The following is a 21,916-nucleotide window of genomic DNA, read 5'->3' as shown; positions in this document are numbered from 1 at the left end:
ATTTGCTCCATTCCTAAGAACACGCAACATTTGCTGTCTAGAAAACAGGTTGCATTTTCAAGTTCATTTAAAAAAACACCTTAAGAATATAATTTTCAGTATATTACAACACTGAACTGAATGCAAACACATACGTAGAACATACTGTAATAATATGGAAAATACTAAATGAATTCCTATTTTATCCTTAATAACATTTCTGTAGCTTGCTTTTTTTTTCCTATGTGTGTGAGCGGGTTTGGTGTTTCTTTTTTTAACTTTTTTTGTTGTTGTTGTTTTATCACTACATTTTTAATTTTTGAGATAAAATGTTTACATTTTGTGAAACACCAAGGAAAAATGTAAGGATGCTCTTCATTCATCTGAAGCATCACTGTTGATAAAATTACAGCCAGATTGGGAGCTCTTAATAAAAGCTTCTAATGCATTCAGTTCCAGTCAAATCCAATGTATATTTTTTACCCCAGTTCCACAAAGGAAGCTTTCAGGCTATCAAGAGGAGCATGTGACAGTGAAAGCATGGTCATGACATCTTCCAAGAAGCCAACTAACAGCTTGCGGTCTTCTTCCTAAAGAAATACAACATTAAATGTAGTAGAACTGCTGTCGTTGTGATGACCTACAGCTACAAAAAAGACAAACTATAAGAGAGAGAGAGAAAATTAGATTTAGCATTTAATAATCTTACGAATTTCAAAAATGTCCTTTTAGAACAAGAACCTTTTAAAGTAAACACAAGACTGTATTTTTCTATTTCATCAACTAAGCACATGCTCCTGCACAAATTCCTCTAAGAGTTTTACTAAAGAAACTTAAAGCCAATTACTTGAGCACTTTCATGGCTCCTGACAGTTTGTGATTGCTTACAGCCCACTGTGAGAAATTTAAGTCCATCTGTGAGATGATGTAGGGTTTTGTAAGCCCCATTTTCTTGCAAGCCACGTATATGCCAGTCCATAGCTTCTGCTTACTGGAGGATTAGGGAGTATTATTATGGAGTGTTTATTTTACTACTAGGTAACACTAAAATTTTATGACTCCAACTGTGCTCAAAACAGCAATTTACCTGCTTATTTATTTCAGAGACTGTTGCAAAATTATGGCTCGCAAGGGACACAGCTAAACAGCCAAGAACCCATTTACCGAACATCACAAATATTTTTGATAAAGGCACATCACAGTTGCCAATGTCTACGAGTTAGACACTAAGATTTAGTGAATTCAGGTTTTAACACTGGTGACTACTGCCTAAATGTAGCAGACCTACCTAGGAAACTTTAAAATGGACCTACAGCTGCCTACTTGTCTATTATCTTCAAAGCATGAGAGCATTAGAAGTTTTCAGAGAAAGTGGTGTGTTTTTTAATATATATTCTGTTTTTGTCTGGGAGAATAAATGCATAACATTATGTGAAATTTAACAAAGAAACAGAAAACCAAACCTACCTGAATATAGCACGTAAGGACCCCTGTTGCATAGATGGGAACTGTGGCTTTTGTTAGCACTCCGTTGCCTGCTGTGGAATCTAATGGAACATAGTGAAGAATTTAGTTTTCATATGTACATATATAAAGTAAAATATTTTTGCATTGTAAGAGTGTGTGCATATATATATTTTCATCTTTATATATACACATAAAGAATGTATATACATATACACACATGCTAAAATAATGCTCGACTGGTATTTGCATTTGAGATTTTATTTGCAATTTACACACACAGTGTACAACTTCAGTGTTTCATTCAGATTAAGATGAGATTTTTCAACATTTCAGAAAGATGAAAGATTTGAGAACTGTGGTGTGAAAATGTTATTTGAACAGCAGAGTAACGATTTTTTTCCAGCTGCTGCTAAGATCAATTTTTATTCATTTGAATAAAACATTACTCACCTATGTTTTCCTCAGACAGTCTTAAGATTTCTTGGAATTGTGGTTTTACCTACATAAAGGATTATGAAACGCACATTAGAAAACCTGTTGGTAGCGTCAATTAACTTTCAAAAAATTAAGACAACAAATCCAGAAAAGGACATTTTGAAGACACAGAAAGAAAAAATAAAACCTTTAAAAAGCATAGCCTTTTGCCACAATTTGAAGTGTGACATAAAGAGAATAAAAATTTCTACTGAGTACCCACTCAGTAGCTACCTTTGACGTAGCAGCATTTAGCACTCTTACTGTTAAGAGCTGAAGTCTCTTATCACTTTGCTTAACTGGGCCTTAGGGTTTATGGTTCTACCTAGCTACATGTAAAAGAAATAAATAAAGGAATAATTTTTGTATGTTTATTTCTTTGTTGTCCATGAAGTGCTCTCCTCCAAAATATAGCTGTGGTCAACAATACTGAAGCACTTTTATGTGCTTATTAAGCAAGAATTGCAGAAATAACCTACAGAGGGGACTTTTTGAAGACCAGAGTGATTTTAACTTTCCCTATGGAATCTGCATATTGTAGGTTCACACGGAATGCTATCTTGTTTTTTAATTTTACCTTTAGATAATCTAGTATTTTAGCATTTCCCTTTAAAATATTTTAAATTAATATTCTGAATAAATATTCAGAAGTTATTGTATTGAGAAAAAAAATAACATATTTCCTTGATAAAAAACATTTAGATAAAACCTGTAGAAACTATTTTCAGCAGAGACTATGCATTTTAAATTACTGATCAAGTACAGGACGGAGTATTTATAAGTGCCACAAACAATGGACAGTATGCTGTTCTGAAGAAAGAAAATTGTGAAATCGCTAGAATTGGAATGACCTCTCCCATTCTGTATGCCACTCACAAAACAAGTCTGAAGAACCCAGTAAAAAAACCCTTGCACGTTAGGCAAGACGAAAAGGTCATTCTGAAATGCTCATTGGCTAAAAAACATAAAACAAAAGGATGCAAAAGACGGTTTAAAAATATCAGGCTTAAAAGTACTTACAGAAAAGCATCAGTGGGGCATACAAATGTCACATAAAACATGGGTACTCAAACATACTGTAAATATGGATAGTATATATTATCAAGGTACTTTTTTGGCAGAGCATTTCAAGGTACTTTCTTACCTTAGTGTTTGTAAAAATTTTCCCAAATGTCCTACAAAGTCTCCAGAAAAATCTAGAGAACTCATGGACACATGCAGTTGATGCTACATTGATCTTGCCAACTATTTCTATAAGCTGTGGTAGCCTAAAAATCAGAAAAAAAAGAATATTAGACACCACTTTGATCTTTTGCTTCTCTCCAGTTATATTTGTATAGATTTACTGTTTATGCTAATAAATACACATATTAAGTGCTACTGGTTCTAATAAAATTATCTACACGTTCTGTACAATTCCTAACCATTGAAGAAAGCAAGGGTTTAAATGTCAGAAAAGTACATTCTGTCAGGTAGCTGAATTTTCTGATTAAAATCAAAGATAATCCAGAATGCAATAAAAAAAATCTATCCTTTTCTCTTTAAAAATTAATAATTCTTAAACACAATCATACTTGAAACCTTTATGTTTTGTACCGCTAAACAAAACCATGCTGAAGGACTATCAGTTTTGACCATTTTTAGGAATCGTAAGGTGGAAATGAACTCACAGTTGATTTACTACCCATAGCAGAGTCTCCCAGCCAGTGGTACCCTCGTGTTCTAGCTGGTAGTCGTAAAGTTGCAACAGCACCGCCAGTTGTTCACGGCTTCCAATGATGATGGCCACATCCTGAAGAGGTGATGCAGGTCGGGGAAATCTAGTGACTGTAACAGCAGAGAACAAGCAACCATGAACAAAATAAGATGAAAATACCTTGGCGGTCATCTCAATAAAGATAGACAAGGAAGTCTGAAACTCTTTAGTAACGTCTGTTTAAGTTTATCAAGTTACGTTTTAAAAATCAGTGAGTTAAATATAACTCTAAAGAGATTACACAACCCTCACTTAACAAAAGAAAACGCAAAGATTGCTGGTGGTTCCAGAGACAACACTGCAGATTTATGGTAGAATGACTACAAGACAAGGTCTCTTGACTTCTTCTGCTAAGCTTTAATCATCAGACTGCTCCATCCTTTATACTTCAAGTAATTTTTGAGGAGATGGGGTAGTGGGTGGGCAGCATCAAGTATTTGAATCATCAAAAGAGAGGAATTTACAAAGAAAAAGCAAGACCTCCAAAAATTCTAAACCATTAAAATATGTGGGGCAGAAGGTCTGCTCCACCAACGTTTCTTCTATTTCTCTTAATTTATGCCAAGTATACTTAAAATTATTCAACAATGAAGTGAGAAGTACGTAACCTTTCCTACTGTGGAATTCAAGAAAACAAACTTGCCATTCCAGCAGTGCTACTGGATTAGTGAAAAGTACGTGAGATTTTTTCTTCCACTTATGTGGAGGAAGCAACTCTCTGACTATGTTGAAGCCTGAAATTTTTGAATTCCTTATTTAAGCACTAGCAACTCAGGGAAAATGTACTCATCTTCAAATGACTCAGGTCAGCTGGCAGAGCTTTACTGTGGCATGTCTAACATTTTTATGTTAATGCACACAACATACCACTTGCTCCTTTCCAAATTCCCTTTTAAATGTAAAGTTGTTACCCATTCTTTGAATCTTGACATATAGCACCATTAACAGCATGTAGCAGGTATTACCAGCAAAATCTTTAGAAAGTATTCACTATAGAAGAAAACATTCTATAGGCTGGGAGTGCTGATCTAAGTGCAACTTCACTAATAGGCCATTCAGTCTGCCAAGGTAATTACATAGACACATAAGAAATGGTGAAGCTCCTGAACTAGGCTGTATTTTTCCCTCTTGGTAAAATCTTTTATTTGTAAGAATTCACTGAATCTGATGACAGCTTTCTTGAACTATTATTGGCTATTTGTGGAAAACAGTTATTCGGAAACCTTTAAGAAGTCCAATTAAGGGTTGTTTTGCTTCCTCAAAAGTTTCTTTTGAAAAGTAGACAGAAATACTCTGAGATGAAATAAAGAAAACTATTTTTAGCAATAATCAAGTGGCTTAAGCATAGGAAAGACTGGAAAAAGGAAACATTGCTTAAGGATTTGCTAAGGGAAACCCAAATGTAAAAAAACATACAGAAGGCAAAACCTTATTTCCTTCCCTCCTTCCCCACCAATTCATGTTTTGTATTAGAACAATGAAGTATTTTACTGCAAGATTGTCACAGAATTACATAAAATGACGTCACTAGGCACAGAGAAGCCATTTTGCCTATAACGTACACTAAGGAACACTGCTAAGTAACTAAAGAAATTTTAGCCAAAAAAGAGATATAATTTAGTTCTCCTTTCTTCTACTGGCAATCATTTTGTACATATTCATGTCTTACAAATTTCTTCTGTATCAATAAACTGATGTTTGTAATTAGTTAAATAGCTGAGACGTTTTTTTTCCTAACACTGACTTATTTCATAGCAATAGAGTAGGAGTGGGGGGATGAGGGAAGGAAGCAGAAAGACTTTTTCCCAAAAAGGGAAAAAACAGAACAAAAAAAGTCATGACAAATCTATGTTGGAATCTAGCTTTTAAAAGAACAATAATTCACTCCATCAACTCAGTCACATTAAAGGAAGTTCATAACACGACAGAGGTTCCCTGAACTTCTTCCTCTGTTCTTGCTACATCTGAAAATACAACAAAAAACAGGTAGAGCAGAAAAAAGGTTTGGGGACAAGAACTTAGACTATCTTATAGACAGAATGAAAAAAAAAAAAACACACTAAAGTTTATGCATAAATTCTGCAGCTTATGTTTTTGTACTAACCCTAAGTATTTGAGAATTCCACGTAAATGTGGACTATGCACTATTTCTGACATTTCTTCTTTGCATTTAACACTGATTTGAGATTTGTCACTGAATTATACTTACGTTTCCCAAAATTCCACGTATCAGAAATTAATCATTTACCTTCTATCTGTGGTACTTCTCCCTGAAGTTTAGCCTTGCTTGCGAAAGGCGCATTCTGTAGCACCAATGCAAACAACGAAGGAATCAGTGACTGTAAAGCAGACAGATACATGTGGAGCTTATGTTCATCCAAGCCATGTTCTCCTTCCTGAAACAGACAGGACATTTAAAGTTTTCAGGTTGAATGCACTTGTGATGAACTACTACATAGAAATGCTAATTATATAGTAATATATTCTGACCACAAGTGTACTTTGTGTCACCATCCAAACACCCTTCTTGCCCTTAGGGTACTTCTCAAAAGAATTAAGCAACATAGCCTTTGGCATTTAGTGGTTCACATCATGGAACATAACAATATTCTGAAAGAATATTTTTCAGCACATTTTGAAAAATAGGACTCTTTCGTCTCGAGGACCAATGCATCTAAAAATTGAATAAACTAGTTACTTTTAGATTACTCTTTAAGTCACTCTTAAAATGGGCAGCCTGGTTAAGAATGTTAAATTGTATGAGATATCCTATTTTCCAGAACTCTCCAGGTATCTACCCCAGCCAACTGTGCAGACAAACAGACTCAAAACTGCAAACCACGTAATTAAACCATTCAATCATCCTTTTTCTGGTGTGCAATAAATACTGCACTTTATTAAAAGCTACACTGTGTGACACTTAAAAACAATGTAAATACAGGACAAATGTATTCAGAAAAACATGCCATCTGGTCACAGACTCAAGTAAGCTTTTTCTGAAATGCACATTGATTCTTGGGCTCTAAAACAAAATGTTAAAGAAACATCTGTTTTGTTTGTTCTTTTTTGTTTGTTTTCTTCCCATTTTGAAGCACAAATAAATGTTAAAAGTTACAAAAAAAACCCTCCAGAAAATTGCTAACATAAGTAGCAATTACGGAAATTTTTAAAAAGTCAGTGTATGTAACAAAGATAAAAAGAAAACTCTCCAGTGCAGAAACAGCTGAACACATACCCTGAGCAGTTTTTCAATTTTATTAAGCAGTGTAGGTATAAGATGGAACTGTAAATTTCCCAGTTCTGTTGTCCAGGCAGCATACGCAGGTAAAAATACCTGATGTGTTGCACTAACTACGCGTTCTGAAGGGTCTCCTAAAGCCGAAAGCAGCAGTTCAAACCCCTGGCAAAAAAAAATTAAATTAAGAATATAATGACTTTTCCTACAATTTATCCTGAAGATAGATACACAAAACATGCACAGACTAGAAAAAAATCACCTATTGTAAAACTTTTACACTAATAAAAAGTAAACCAAAGTAGTATATTGAGGCCTTTCAACAGACATTCCCACTTCATCTGCAAAGGTAAACAACACGTAGTCCAACAACCTTGCTAGCATTTTTTTACCGTCAAGTTATCAGAAATAATACAAACACATTTGACCACCCCACCTTCAAAAACTCATGACAGGAAGAGAAATTCTTTGCTTTCAAGAACTTGAAGTATTATTAGCCAGCATTAATAACAACTACAAGTAGGCTTTGTTGTAGCATATGAATCTTTGTTAGCAAATGATGATTTCAAATTGGCTAATAGTATCAGGTGGGCAATGAAGTGTTATGTTCTTGAAAGTGATTTATGAATTATTAAAGAAGCTTCTGTATGAAGCTTACACCCAAGGTTCTAATGACACTTGTATGTATATGCTTTCTTTTCAGTCTCAGCGATACAATAAAAACCAGCATTCATATAAAACATGAACATTTAAAAGTATCAAGAACTGTTTAATAAAAATATTTAAAATTATGTGTTTCCTACTCAAGAAATAAATATAGAACACATTTCATAGACACAGAACCCAACTCAAACTGTACCTGTTGATATTTGTCTGGATCGTCAATATACCCCATAATGATGCCAAGGCTTTTGATCACAGCTTCTCGTACCAGATCTGCCTTATCTTCCATTAGCATTTGTTGCAGCATGGAAAGTACTAATGAACTACGAATTTCCTTCTGTTTGTAAAGAAGAAAAATTCTTGTTAAATCCGATGAAACAAGATATGCTGGTTCATATCAATTTCTATAAATAATTTGCCCTTCTATTAGTGCTCGCAAACAACAATCCCTTCCTCCAACTATGGATCCCCTTCTGAATACTATGCGTTCAGCTGCCAAGATAGCAGATGAATGAAAATAAAGTTTCAGTAGCCTCTTTAGAGAGCCTTTTGTCCTACTAAGCATAGAACTGGAGTCCTTTAACTCATATGGAAGCACGTACCAGAAATAACTGACAGCAAAATACTACTGTAGGCCTAGATTTGGAAGAGTACTTAAAACAGAATCTTTAATCACTTCATTGCTAAATTGGAGAAGCAGGTTTTTAATTTTCATTATTTTCATCTTTGTCTGAAGCTTCAAATTCTAGTTGGCCACTGACCTAATTTTGCTGCCTCTTTTGACTAGCAGCATTCTTCATGTCAAACATTACAGTGTCCAAAGAACTCTGTTACTGGGTATCATTTTTTCAGTGATGATTTACTTAATTGATCTTAACTACCTTTACTTCATGTTTTCTGAAACAAAGACGATTTTATCAGGCTACACTGGTTGTTAAGACATGTTATAGCTACACTGATCTGCTTTCCTCTATAATAATAGATATCCTCTTTATTGAGCCTCCTATGTGTGACAAAGTAGAAGATAACGTGACTGTCTACATGTGACATCCACCCTTGGCTATATTAGAAAAGGCAACATGTTTACATCAAGCAACAGATTTTATCGTTGGTTTCATGAAAAGTATTAAGAGTCATTATTAATACTTACTGGAAGGTAAGGTGCTAGAGCTCCGCAAGACTCTGCTACCAGTAGCCGTCTCTCTGGGTATTTGTGGTTGATCTGGTGAAGAGAAACAGAATGGCTATTTGCTTTGCAGAAACCAGTATTCAAAATGTGGTTAGAATGAACTGCAACACAGGGATATGTGTGCACCTCTTAGATAAACATTGGCTGTGCCTGTAGAAGTTGCATATGGGTATGAAGCTGCCTCAAATTCTTGCACTGATGCATAAAGGCAGGGCAGATATAGCCTTCTCTGTTGTCCTGTAAGTCAGAGCTTACTATAAGAGAAGCTGGGAACTATGTATGTAAACGCAGCAAAAATAAGGGTAGAAAGCAGTGCATGGGTTGCTGGACTCACAGAAAATATTCTCCATAGAATATGAGTAACTTGGGAGCTGGCAGATCCTGAAATATTTTGTCTTGTCCTCTAAGAACTACACAAGTGCCCTCTAGTGATCTGAGCCAACCATTGTAGCATAGCTGCCCAGGTCTTGCCAAGCAGTCAGGGTCAGAAGAGGACATAAATACTAAAAAAATTCTAAGCCTAAAAGTATTTGCATGGTTTTGAAGTTCTGTTCCCAAGTTCAGCATGAACATGTCAAGTCTCTAAGATGCGACTGAACACAGTTCCTGTTCTCAAGAGCCTCTTACTCCTGTGCTGCCTACCTCCCCTTTCCAAAGGCCATTTGAAAATTCTGCCATAGAAATTTGATATCAACACTTCCGAAAGAAGTTTGCATTCCAGTGGAATCAGCTTTTATGATCAGTGAGAGAACAGCACTAATGGCTGAGCAATGAAAAACAGTATGTTTCAATACCCCTTGTGAATAAAAAATTTTAGGGCCAAACAATGGCAGGGAAAAGTGAATAGTTTCATCCTGTCAGGTAAAACAGGATATGCACCTGGTGTGACTATTTCTTTTTCTCTTGCTGTGCAGATGAACAGCTATCTTAACATGGAAAAGACCAAGGTAATGCCGCCATCTGAGTCTTGGCCTTTACTGGGCAGACTTGTCTTCAGCAACCCCAGATCCCTAAAAATCATGGGAAACTTTGGAGCCAGGAAGACTTACCCTTGGGAGAGAATGATCAGGTTAGGAAACATTTAAACAAATTGGACACATGTGAGTCTATGGACCTTGGTGGGATGCACCCCTGAATGCTGAGAGAGCTGGCTGCTGTCATGGCAAGACCACTCTTGACAAACACTGAATGGCTGTTGCAATGGGGGAGGTTCCTGAGCACCGGAAGGAACCAAATGTGACCACTATCTTCAAGAAGGACAAGACAAGATCCAGGGAAATACAGATCAGTCTGCCTTACCTCACTGTCTGGAAAAGCATTGGAGCAATTAATCCCAGAAACCACAAGAACGTGATTGGGAATCATGTTCTTCAAGTCAACATGGATTTGGGTAGGAAAAACCATACCTGATCAGCCCGATAGCCTTCTAAGATGAGATGACTGGCTCAGAGAACAAGGAGAAAGCAGGGGATTTTGTTTATCTTGACTTCAGGAAGGCTTTTGATACTGCCTCCCATAACATCTTCACATACAAGCTGACAAAGTCTGGGCTCGACAAGTGCGCAGTGAGGCGGACAGAAAACTGGCTGAACTAATTGCAGGCTCAAACAGTTGTGACCAGAAGCACAAAGTCCAGCAGAGGGGGGTCAATCCCCGGTGGAATGCCCCAGGGGGTGATTCCAAGGCCAATAATGGAGATGTGTAACAAAGTGTTGCACCCAGGCAGAAATAACTCCCATGCACAGGGCCAGGCTCAGGGCCAACAGGCTGGAAAGCTGCTCAGCAGAGAGTGACCTGGAGGGCCTGGTTGTGGATACCAAGCTGAGCCAGCAATGCACCCTCATAGCCAAGAAAGCATAGGGTATTCTGGGCAGCAGTAGGATGACCATGATGCGTAGGTAAGGAAAATGATGATTCTTCTCCTCTCCTCAGCACTGGTGATACCAAATCTGTGTACAGTTCTGCGTACAGTTCTGGGCTCCCCAGTGAGAGAGACATGGACATATTTTAGCAAGTCCAGCAGAAAGATAAGACGATGATTAAGAGATAGGAGTATCAGATATATGGGGGGAGACTGAGAGAGCTGGGTTTGTTTGGTCTTGAGAAGTGAAATCTCCGAAGATATATCATGCATATGAAGCAAACTTAACCATCAAGCATGAAAGAATTCCTTGAGTGTCTCTGATTTTTTTGTTTTGCATTCATACACCAACAGGGCACCTGTAATATTTTGCAAGCATGGAGATTTAGATTTCATAGATGGCAAACACTATGGGCATACATTAGACTGCTTTTAATACTTGAAACTAATGGTATCTTTGGCTCATGTGGCAGCTTTCTAAACACAAAGTCCCTAGTGGTAATAGACATATACTCCACTTCCTGAACCTTTGCCTACTCAAGGGAAATTGCAAATACTCGTTTCATCTGGTTTAGGTGGAGTGGCAAGGCAATATAAATATTGCCCCTGTTACTTCAGAGACATACTGACATACTGGAAAGGAAAAAAGAAAAAGACCCAAGTTTCTCTAACGCTTGTTGTTCAGGGAAGATTATTATTCCATGAAAATGTAAACATAACAGTAAATTGATTATCATTTCTTTTCCTTTGTCTTTAATTAGTAGTACTACATTTTTGGAAGCCAGTTAATTGGTCACTAGCTGTTAGGGAACTTTTAGCATCCACAGAGCCTTGATCTAAACTCAGATGAGCAAGCCAGAAAATTCTACGTGTAGAGCTGTGAACAGCAGGTAGAAATATTGCAAAGACTAGCTTGAGATCCAGAGTATGCAGATAAAAATGCTGAATGTTCTGAAAGCCCAGTCCTTTGCATCTGTAAGTACATTTTGGTTGAAGCTCAACTACATTAGCCCCTTCATGATTAAGGGATTAGTGGCATCCACTGAGAAAAGATAGAAAATCATACTGTATGTGTACTTTTGAGGTCTTTCTACAAAATCAGTTTTGTGACAATGAGATTCAGCTAGTATTTTGCTGGAGAAAATGCTGACCTGGGCTCAGTACTGCAAACAAAGCCTGGCAAACTGCATTAAATAAATGCATGATGTCATATGGCTTGGCAGCCTGATATGCTGCACTGTCACAGTTGGACTGGTTTGTCTTGTGCATCAGCAATTATCAGGAAACTGGAACGATGAAGATGGGCTCTTACTGAAGTGAGACTGGTTCCTTTAAACACTGTTTAACTTTCATGAGAAGCACTAAGAAAACAAAACAAGGTTTAAGTTTAACTGCTGTGAATCTTTCCTTTAATCAACAGATAAATTAGTCATACACATAAGCACAAATGCTACATCTAATATGTACTTGCACCGTCAAAAAGCGTTAAGGCAATTAAAGATTGGACTTTATTGTGAAACAGAGATGGCTGAGTTATGCATGTGGAGAAACAGGAGACAATTATCAGACCAGAAAGACGGGGCCATCAAAACAAGCATTACAACTCTTGTCATAGCTTAATTATTCACTGTCTTTTAGGTGATGAAATCCTTTTATTTTTTCTACCATAAAGAAGGAAAGATTTTCACCCGAACTCATCTTGTTCTGTTTCTATGTCTCAGATGAAACAGAAAGAGCATTCAGTTTGGTTGTTCGGTTCTTTCTGTTAATTCAGACTATCTGTAGAAAAGGTCATTGTGATTCTAGAAGTCACACTGTAAGCTTCAGGCTGGTCTTGGAGGTATAAGCCATCTATACTTCTGACTACATTAATCTTTAATTTTCTGTTGAAGAAATGCGTATACTGCTCCAAGGTGCTCCAAGGACTTATTAATTACAATGTAAAAGTCAGCAAATTATATCTTTGAATGCAAATGGATTTCCAACAGTCTGGAAATGACTGTTTGAAATTTATAAACACACCTAGTTGGCAATAGGTTAGACAGCACTGCTGATGAATGTGTGCCTGTCTGCATTTCTATATAACATGCAGGTACGTGATGTACAGATACCTAGAATCTCCAGATACACTTGATGAAATTTTCTGTTTCTGAATTCTTTTCCATGTTCCATAAAGGTATACATAATAATGACAAAGACATCCAAATACATCTCTGAAAAATTCCTTGAACCGACATTTACTGAAAAAGAAAACTAAAACAACCCCCACGTCAACAAATAAAACCAAACATTTATGAAGTTGCAACTAATTTACTAATGTAAAGCACAAAATAACCATTACCTGTTCCCAACACTGTGGTAAAAGCTCAGCTTCTACACGCGTTGGTCCAACATGTCGGGCAAAGGCCACACAACCGGTCAGTATCATCTGTCTGAAAACATAAATTTAAAAAGCTTAATCTGTTTATAAAGAGAAGCTCTATAACATATGACATCCTAATTCTTTAAGTTAGGAAAAACGTGTATGGTCAGGCAACAGGTAATTATCTACAGTCAGAATCTTACTCCATACACACTGACTGACACTGACTGAAAGGCTAAATCTTAAACTGAAAGCCATTATATTGTTTTCTACTTAATATGCCTTTTCAAGAAACTAGTAGATCCAAAATGCAATGAGCCAGAGCCTGAAAATCGCTGACTGGGGAACCCCTGAGCACTCATTTCCTAATGTCTGAGATTGGGAATCTCTGACTAAATCTCTGATACAAGTCTTAATTCTGAATACCATGACTCACCATGCAATAACAAGATCTAAGTTAATTAACACTACCTACTGCTTTTATTTAGAAGCATCTGTTGGTTTGAATGACCTTTGTTCAAAGTAATTTCATTCTTTCATGAAATGGTCTTGCAACATTCTAATATGCAAGTTACTGTCATCTCTCCCAAAATACTGGACTTTACCCTTGTCAGAAATCTTCAAAAGCCCATTACGGAAGGGACACAATCAATCAGTAGTATATATGATGACCTAATTTCTATTTATATTCTTGCTAAAAAAACAACAACAACAAAACAAACAATTTAGGAGATTTAAAAATACTTATTCCTAAATTATTATTATTTACTATTAGGATCCAAAAAAACTTAAAGTAAAAATGTCCTTTTGACCAATCCATGCAAGCAGCTGGGTGAGTAACTTCAGGAACTATGTGAGGTCATAAATCCCTCATTATTTTTTCCACTATCTTACCTACATTTAAGACATTTGAAGAACCACCTTCCTCACAAACAGCTATACACAAAATGAGGTTCTACTGTAGGTGTAGAAGTAAAATTTAACTTAAAAGTGGATATATAGGGAATGATTGAAGATAGATCACCCTGTTGCAAAATACATAGTAGGGAAGTTTGAAGGGAGGGGCGGATGTTTGTTTTTAAGTCCATTGAGGCAAAAATGAGATTAAACAATTGGCATTTGCAAAACTGTACTCAGCTGTCATTTATAATATTTTAACTTTTATTTGACGAGAGTTTATTTTGCTAGGAATTTTGAGTTTTAGTTATTTCTTCTGTTAACAGGACTGGAATGAAACCAACTTTGCATACAGTTTACCAATTTGATCTAGTTTTAGTGTTTACATCAACACTTAAGATAACCAGTTTCAAATGATAACACACAAACTTGAGACACTCATTTTATCACCTTTACAGTCAGATTAGAATACTACTGAATTTGTTCATTAATACTTTGCAGAAGGCAAGACAGAATTAATCTGATACCATTTCAGTGTAATTTCTGAACTCCTGAATATTTACTGCAGCTAACAGTATGCCCTTAAGGTTGAAAGGCAGAGATTCTGCTGATTATTTCTTAACCAGTAATACAACATACTCCTCCATCAAAAAGAGACGTGTTAACTTTCAGAATATTTTCAAGGAGAAATAGTCTACCTAAAAGATTTTTTCCCAGCATGCTTTAGGCCAAAAAATACAAGCTTTTTTTTAAAAAAATATTTTTTTAGTTTCTCTACCACGTACAGTGAACTAGACCTTTGATCAAGGTAGAAGGTTTGGGGGAAAAACAAAAACATGACGATTAGATAAGACTCGAGAAATCAAAAGCTGATATTGTGATACCAATATGGAGACAAAAGACCGTGGCAATTCCAAGTTCTACAACAAACAAGAGAAATTCAAATACCTGTCTGGTTCTTGACCTACATACTGCACCTAATCACAGAACTGGGCAACAGAGCATACTTTCACAATAAATAAATAGCAAATGGCAGGATACAGTAGTCATGTGAAATCTACTGCATCAGAAAAAGGGAAAGACAAACTATTTTATTTTTAACTAAACCTCAAAAAACCTTAATGAAATCTCAAAATTAAGTCAGACTTCCCTTTTGCCTTGGCAATAAAGTTGGGAAATTTCAGATATTGCAAAACTATTCAAAATGTTTGACATATTTTACTATAACCATCCTTCAAGTATGTGACAACAGCTGGTATTTCAGGGAAAGGAAAGGTTGAAAGGAACCCAATGACAAGTTATTGAAACCAAATACGTTAACACTGAACTATTCCAAAAGTTGCTGTCTAAACTAGATATGGGGCAAAATGTATTTCCACTTATTGTCACGATGCTCTCTTTTGTTAACAAGATGTTGAGAAGGCTTTCCACAAACAGCTCTCTTCAGCTTATTTATGTGCTTATGATCCCCTAGACAGGAACATAAAGCCAATAAGTACTACTCAGCTTCATCAGTACAAAAAACAAAGTGAAATCAAGAATCAGACTCAAGGAACATGGCAAGAGTTAGAGCAGAACACATAGCTTAACACTTCTTAGCTCTTCCTAGACGTTTTAGAAAGTGGCTGCATGTACTGGTTAGCAATTTAGTCTCACAATACACAGTTCAGAGTCTTTTGTTACACCTAAAGTTTACATTAAAAACTTGCTTACAAGAGCTTTCCATCATATGTCAACAAGTTACATGAATTCTGCACAAAGTGGCATCATATGACCCAAGAAAACTCATACTAGTCCCACTAAGTGTAATGTATTTTAATTTCTCTTCAGTAAGAGAGCTGTTTCTACATATATTACGCTTGGAGATTTTCTCAAGAGCTTACATTTCAATCTATGTTTTAACCTTGTCCTAAAAGACCCCAACAATAAACTACTTTCTTCATGGCTCCCTGGCTTCCAAAAATGACATAATTGTCCAAAAAGCAGTTTAAGTAAAGCTAACACGTATTTGCTTGCAGAAGAGAATTTGATACACATTTGGAAAAGCCAAATAGTGAATTAATGAGCAGAGCCTTGAGGATAAAAGTGGACTTGTTAAATATGACAAATGTACAAGACTACGGTGATATGTTACGTCTACAAGCACCAAAATGCCTTTCACAGGAGAAAGGACAACACAGGCTTTCTGACTAACTGTTAGCATACTTTACAAGGTCAAATATTTATAGTAAGCAGCAAGTTTATTTTAATGGGTTGTTCAGTATAAATATGATGCCATATTTCAGTCTCCTACATTTAACAAACTAAAAAAGTCAACTTATCTGCTACTTTAATGTATAATGTAGGCCTGTACAGCATAGCAGTAGGTGACTGAGTAACATAAGAGCTAATTAACATGATTGTCCTGGTGATTAAACCTGATTGTCTTTGCTCACTTGATAGCACGCAAGACTGCTAAAACATTATTTAAACTTACTTAGATAAAAATCAAGCATTAATAGTATACTTCCATAAATATATGATATAAAGAAATACTGACTGAAACAAGCTCTGAATAAGTATTTCCCAATTTTTATTCAGAATCTCTTTTCTTTGATGGAGGTTATTCTTCAGTAAGGTGCTGTGGCAACATTAAAATTGATTACAACTTACATGTGTGTAAATAAGTCATGCATACATGGCATGTACCCCTCTGCCCTCCAGGGAATATAGCAGAATACTCTTCCCAAATTTATGATGAAACCAAGTTATCATTTTTAGATATAAATTTCTATTTCACAACAAAGAATGAACAACTTTAAGGAAAAAGCAAGTTGGATTTTCTTCCTTCTTAGCTGCTGGAAATGACATACCCAACAACAGCTAAACAAATGTATGAAAAATCAACTTGACAGGCCACCGGCCTTGTGACAAATCAACTACAAGTGACTAGAATTGAGATGCAGCTTCCTGCCCTCCTCAATCACAAAACAGTTTTAACTTCACAATCTGCATGGGATATTGAAAACGTTTTAGAGAACTGTAGATTTTTCAGAAGCAATTTTCTGATGTACCAAAAGTAGAACAAGGACTGCTTCTTTATGTCATTTCAACCTGCATAGTGCCACTGTACTACAAGTTAACTTATTTATTCATACTTTTTGTGTCTGTTTTAGTCTCCAAGCCATCTCTTTCAATTACACATCATCACTATGTTTTAACATGGGAACAATTCAAAAAGACACCAGAACACTTGGGTTTCGGAGATTTTTCAAAAGAAACGTGTTTGACTTATTTCATTAAAGCCTATTTTGTCTGAAGACAGCATAGAGAAGCAACAGATACAGATGCTTTATAACAACTCTGAATAAAATAATGGAAGAACAACAGATCACCAAATACGAAAAACTTTCCATAATTAAAGAAAACATACCAGCTAGGATACAGCCTTTCAACCTTAAGGATAATCTAACCCAGACTGGTACAAAGTCAGACATTCTGACTACTAAGAAAGAACTACATTTATAAAGCAAAATAAAAACAATATTTTGTTTCAAAGGCTTAACTAAAATAAAACAAAGCTCTTAATACTTGTCAAAACTAAATAATTTGCTTCAGTCTTCTGAATTTTTATTACTAACATAGTAGTGAACCACAAACAAAAAGAGTACTACTTTCCTCCAATTGTTTTCCCATGCTAAATAAACACGGTATTTAGCTTACAAACATATGGGTAACTAGAACATGCTAAGACAGGAGTTTAAAAAAGCTGCTTTGATCCCTCTATCTACCACTACTAAGAAGTAGGATCCTAAACTAAGAAGTAGGATCCTAAAGTTTATTTTTACAGAAAATTCCAGTTCATCCTTAAGGAAGAGAGGAACTGAAATGTTACACTGCAGCTAACCAAGCACATTCTTGCATTTCAGTAACTAGAAAGTACAGGTTATAGAAATGGAAAGCCCCAAAGTCCACACAAATTTGTCAACATTATACCAACAAAATATCAGCTTCAGTGAAACTTGGTTAAAATCATCCAGTAATATCCAATTTCTATTAGTTCTGCTTCTCTGACAAAGAAAAAACGTTCCTTCTTGTCCTGCAACACACAAACACAAACACACCTTTGCTCATCATCTGGTCGTTTGATCAAATTGAACAGGATGTGTAGAAGCTGATCTCTCTCTTTGGGTTCAGGATGGAGGCAGGCCGTACACAGGATGAGTGGGATCAGTTCCTAAAAAGTTGCAGGTAGGGGAAAACCAAACAAAGTAAAAATGTTTTTGGCAAATTTTCATTAATGGAAAAAGAAACTAAGAAGATAAATCTAGTCACGTAACATCAAAAAAGTTACAGATGTTTCAGTCTTGACCTCTTATAAAAGTGACCTGAAAAAAGTGAAGGCTTACGAAAGTTAGAATTATCTTCCTGCTAGGAAAGATTAGGGGACAACCAGCACAGAAAATAAAAAGCTCAACACAAATTACAATTAACATATGCAGGTCACTTGTAACCAGAGTTACAGGACATATATGGTCTATATTTTTTCCACTACGTACTGAACTAAGAAACCTCCACAGACATCTATGGAACAATCTGTGGAGTTAGAGATAAAATGTCCAATGAAGCACGCACAAAATTTTCATGCACAAATTTGAACGAGCATCATGGAACATACACTGGTAAAGGTGACTGCAGACAAAATACGTTCTATTTTGTGTTGATTGAGAATGACATGGTTTATTAAAAGATTTTTTTCAATAAATAGGCAATATCTGAGTCTGAATTTTATCTTTAGAGCAATTCAATTTCGTTAATGAACAAACTACCAAGAAAATACCATATGAAACATTAACTAAGAGAAAATACAAGATTGTTCACAGCAGCAAAGATTTTCTTATCTATATGCCTTAAAACCTTAATGGTATTCATTCCCAGAAGAAACAAATGTTTGTAAAACACGGACTGGAAGTCCCTTTCCTTCACCCTGATAATAGGAGTCTTTACTCCAACCCAATTTGGAAACGACACAATTTCCAGTTGATTTTAATAATATATGGACAGAAATATCACAATGGGAGTTTGGGGAAGAAAAGCAACACAAACCAAGGCGTCTGCAGAGAAAACACAGGCTAGTAGCCAGGAGACTGCCTCTCCCACCTTGCCCACACTTGGGAGCCAATTTCAACAGAAAAGCTCTTTGCAAATTAATAAGAAGTGACAAACAAGCAGATGACACTGGCAAAACACTTTTCATATTACCAGGAAAGATTGTACAACGCCTAGAAAAAACTGTAGTTCTCTCTAACATCGTTGCAGAGAGGTGCCAAATTCTGCTTGCAGACAATTCAAAGTGACCTATTCTTGATGTTCTTGAGAAGTAAGCTCAACTTTGATTATCCTGAATAGCCAGAGCTATGTTTATTATAAGCAAAGAACAATGCTCTGTTTTAGAGCATCACCTAAGCTAGTCTCCTCCTGAGAGTTCTTGTTTTCATTAAAAAAAATAATCTACTCAACATGCTTTTTTCCCCCCGAAGATGGCCAAGACAGGTCCTAGAATGTATTTCAATGTTCTGCGAGTCCCTTTAGCAATATTTAACCCATCAAAAGGTATGGATTAGGAAAATTACGAGACAGAGGAGTGCATACAGAAATACCTCACCAACCACTTCAAAAATCTGGAAGTACAGAAAGAGAAATGAAAACTAGATTTGAGTAATTGGACACTTCTTTTTCTCAACATTTTAATATAAACCAATTTTGGATTTTGCTTTTCTATGATTTTAGCACAATGTAAAAAAATGTGAAAACCTGTATTAAAGAGAAATTTTACAAATGTTATTGCACGAAGAGCTAAACTTTCTTCATTTGAAACCTCCCTTCCCTCTAGAATTTGCACGTTGTATGTTATTCTTTGTATCTTTAACGTTCAGTTTTTGCTCCTATTTGAAGTTCTGAGAAGGGAGGGGACTTAACCTATTTATTTTTTTGTTTTGTACTTCACAGAAGCATTTTCTCTACTGTAAACACTGTTTTAACTCAAAAAGATTCTAAAAAAATTACAATAAAAATGCCACGCTAAATACCAATACTTATACATTAAGGTAAGATCTTTCAAAAAATAAATCCAATTGCATTTTGTATATACAGAACATAATTACTAACTTCACCATAATGATTATAGCTCATGGAAAAACCTTTTTACCAAAAAATAACTACATTACTATGCTGAGACATAACTTTCTGAAGGCTACTCTAAGTTCAAATCATCCTAATAGTCTTGCAAATATTCCTAAGGATTCTTATAAAGATTATTAACATATATGTATCTCCTGTGAAACGGGACACACATAGTTTTAAGGAGGTTTTGTTTCATCTGTTGAAATCATTACACTGACTCCACTTTCTTACTATGTTTGAGTACCTACTCAAAAATCTCAATTGCTCACTCAGAACTACTAGATTTCAAAACAGTGTCATGAGGATTTTTTTTAAAGCTTCCTTTCAAATTAAAGTAAGTTAATAAAGTTGCTTTTTTCCATCTGAGTCGTATGAAAGGAAAACACCTCTCAATATTCACCTAGACAACTGTTGATGAATTACCTAATACCACTGATATGGGGCAGATACAAGGCTAATTCTTTACCTTGCAGAAAGCTGGTTATTATAGCTGATGGAATTAGCTGTGTTTTCTTGTCCATTGGTCATTCTTTCATGCATACTATGGGAGAAGAGAGTGTTCTCTGCATCGCTGCATCAGTGCTGCTACAGTTCCTTCTATTAAGGGGAGTGGAGAAAGAGTGAAAAGTCTTGAACAGTGTTGTGCGTGTTCCCTACAGACTTCATAGAAGGGAAGGTAAAACTGGAGATGAAAGGATCTTTCTCTAAAGAACAAAAACTGCTCTCATAGATGGACAGAACGGGTCAAGTGAGGTCTTCTGAAGATTTAAGAAGGGACAGATTCTTGTCTGAATATTCAAGATGATTAAGAACATAGCCGTACAACACTGACTTACAGGCAGGTTCGGGTTCATTCCTGTTTGCTGATAAAGGACATGCCTTAGACAAATCCCAGATTTTTCATTCTCAAAAAAGCCAGCAGAGGAATGCTGTAGAAAACTGCACATTTTCCAGTAACACAGAACAGAATTGGCATTTGGCTAATCAAGGAGAGGACTTCCAGTGCTAATTGAAACATTCTGCCTTCCTTGGGAAGGAATATCACTTGTGCTGACACTTAGACGTTAAGAACTTAAAATTTAAATGAAACTTCACTTCTCTATTTAATTTTGGATCCTTCCTAAACATCCTGTACATGCCTCACAGTCGCCTTTCCCTTTTGCCTCTGACTTCAGAAAACTGTGATTAGTTTCTACTGCTGCCAGTAAACGATACCGGAAGGAGTGACTCACATAGTTTTCTCATTCGAGGGCAAGCGGACTGCTATCATATTTTCAGCGCTTGTGATTTGATGAGTGAGTCCAGAAATAAATCACATTGTACTGGAGGTCTCACCTCTACTACTGAAAAGGTAAGTTTCTTTCTGGGGCAGTTTGTATTTGTGAAATGTCCAATTGTAGAAGGGAGAGGAAAAAAAAGTTAATTTGTTTTTACTGTGAAATGAGCCACACACAGGTAAACCATGGACAAGACCACAAAGCTGACCCAGCACACTGCACAGAAGAACTGAAACCACCCAGCTTTTTGTTTTGCTTCTGGGTAACTCTCGTTTTAGGTCTCCCCAAAGAAAAAAAATCACGTTTTTTCTACAGCATGAAATATACCATAGAACCTTTGCACAACTTCTCCTTAACTTATAACAACATATTCTGTGATCTTTGAACAGGATTCACTATTTGAGCTGACTGAAGTTCTCAATAACAACAACATTTACATAGGCATATGAAGCAGCTCTTCATTATGGTCAAAAGCAGGTGGCTTTTTAACAGGAACTGGTATTACCTCAACTAGAGGCAAAACAGTTCCTCCTACAGGTTTTTATATATATATATATATTTATATATATATATATATATAATATACATATTATA

The 21,916-nt window shown here is 35.9% G+C and overlaps 1 protein-coding gene across 1 annotated transcript in view; it reads right to left on the bottom strand.

Moving 5' to 3' along the window:
- The window catches only part of RELCH (RAB11 binding and LisH domain, coiled-coil and HEAT repeat containing), a 75,459-nt gene that overhangs the window by 14,683 nt on the left and 38,860 nt on the right, over positions 1–21,916 (bottom strand). Inside the window, 11 exon segments of the mRNA XM_066992522.1 lie at positions 463–569; positions 1,447–1,526; positions 1,897–1,945; positions 3,065–3,188; positions 3,591–3,747; positions 5,925–6,072; positions 6,912–7,076; positions 7,771–7,911; positions 8,725–8,796; positions 12,966–13,056; positions 17,987–18,099. Of these exon segments, the coding sequence (XP_066848623.1) occupies positions 463–569; positions 1,447–1,526; positions 1,897–1,945; positions 3,065–3,188; positions 3,591–3,747; positions 5,925–6,072; positions 6,912–7,076; positions 7,771–7,911; positions 8,725–8,796; positions 12,966–13,056; positions 17,987–18,099 (1,247 nt within the window).

The sequence above is a fragment of the Anser cygnoides genome, chromosome 2 (genome assembly GCF_040182565.1).
Source record: "Anser cygnoides isolate HZ-2024a breed goose chromosome 2, Taihu_goose_T2T_genome, whole genome shotgun sequence".
NCBI lineage: Eukaryota > Metazoa > Chordata > Aves > Anseriformes > Anatidae > Anser > Anser cygnoides.
Note: the sequence above shows the minus strand (reverse complement) of the source record. Positions and strands in the feature narration are given on the sequence as shown.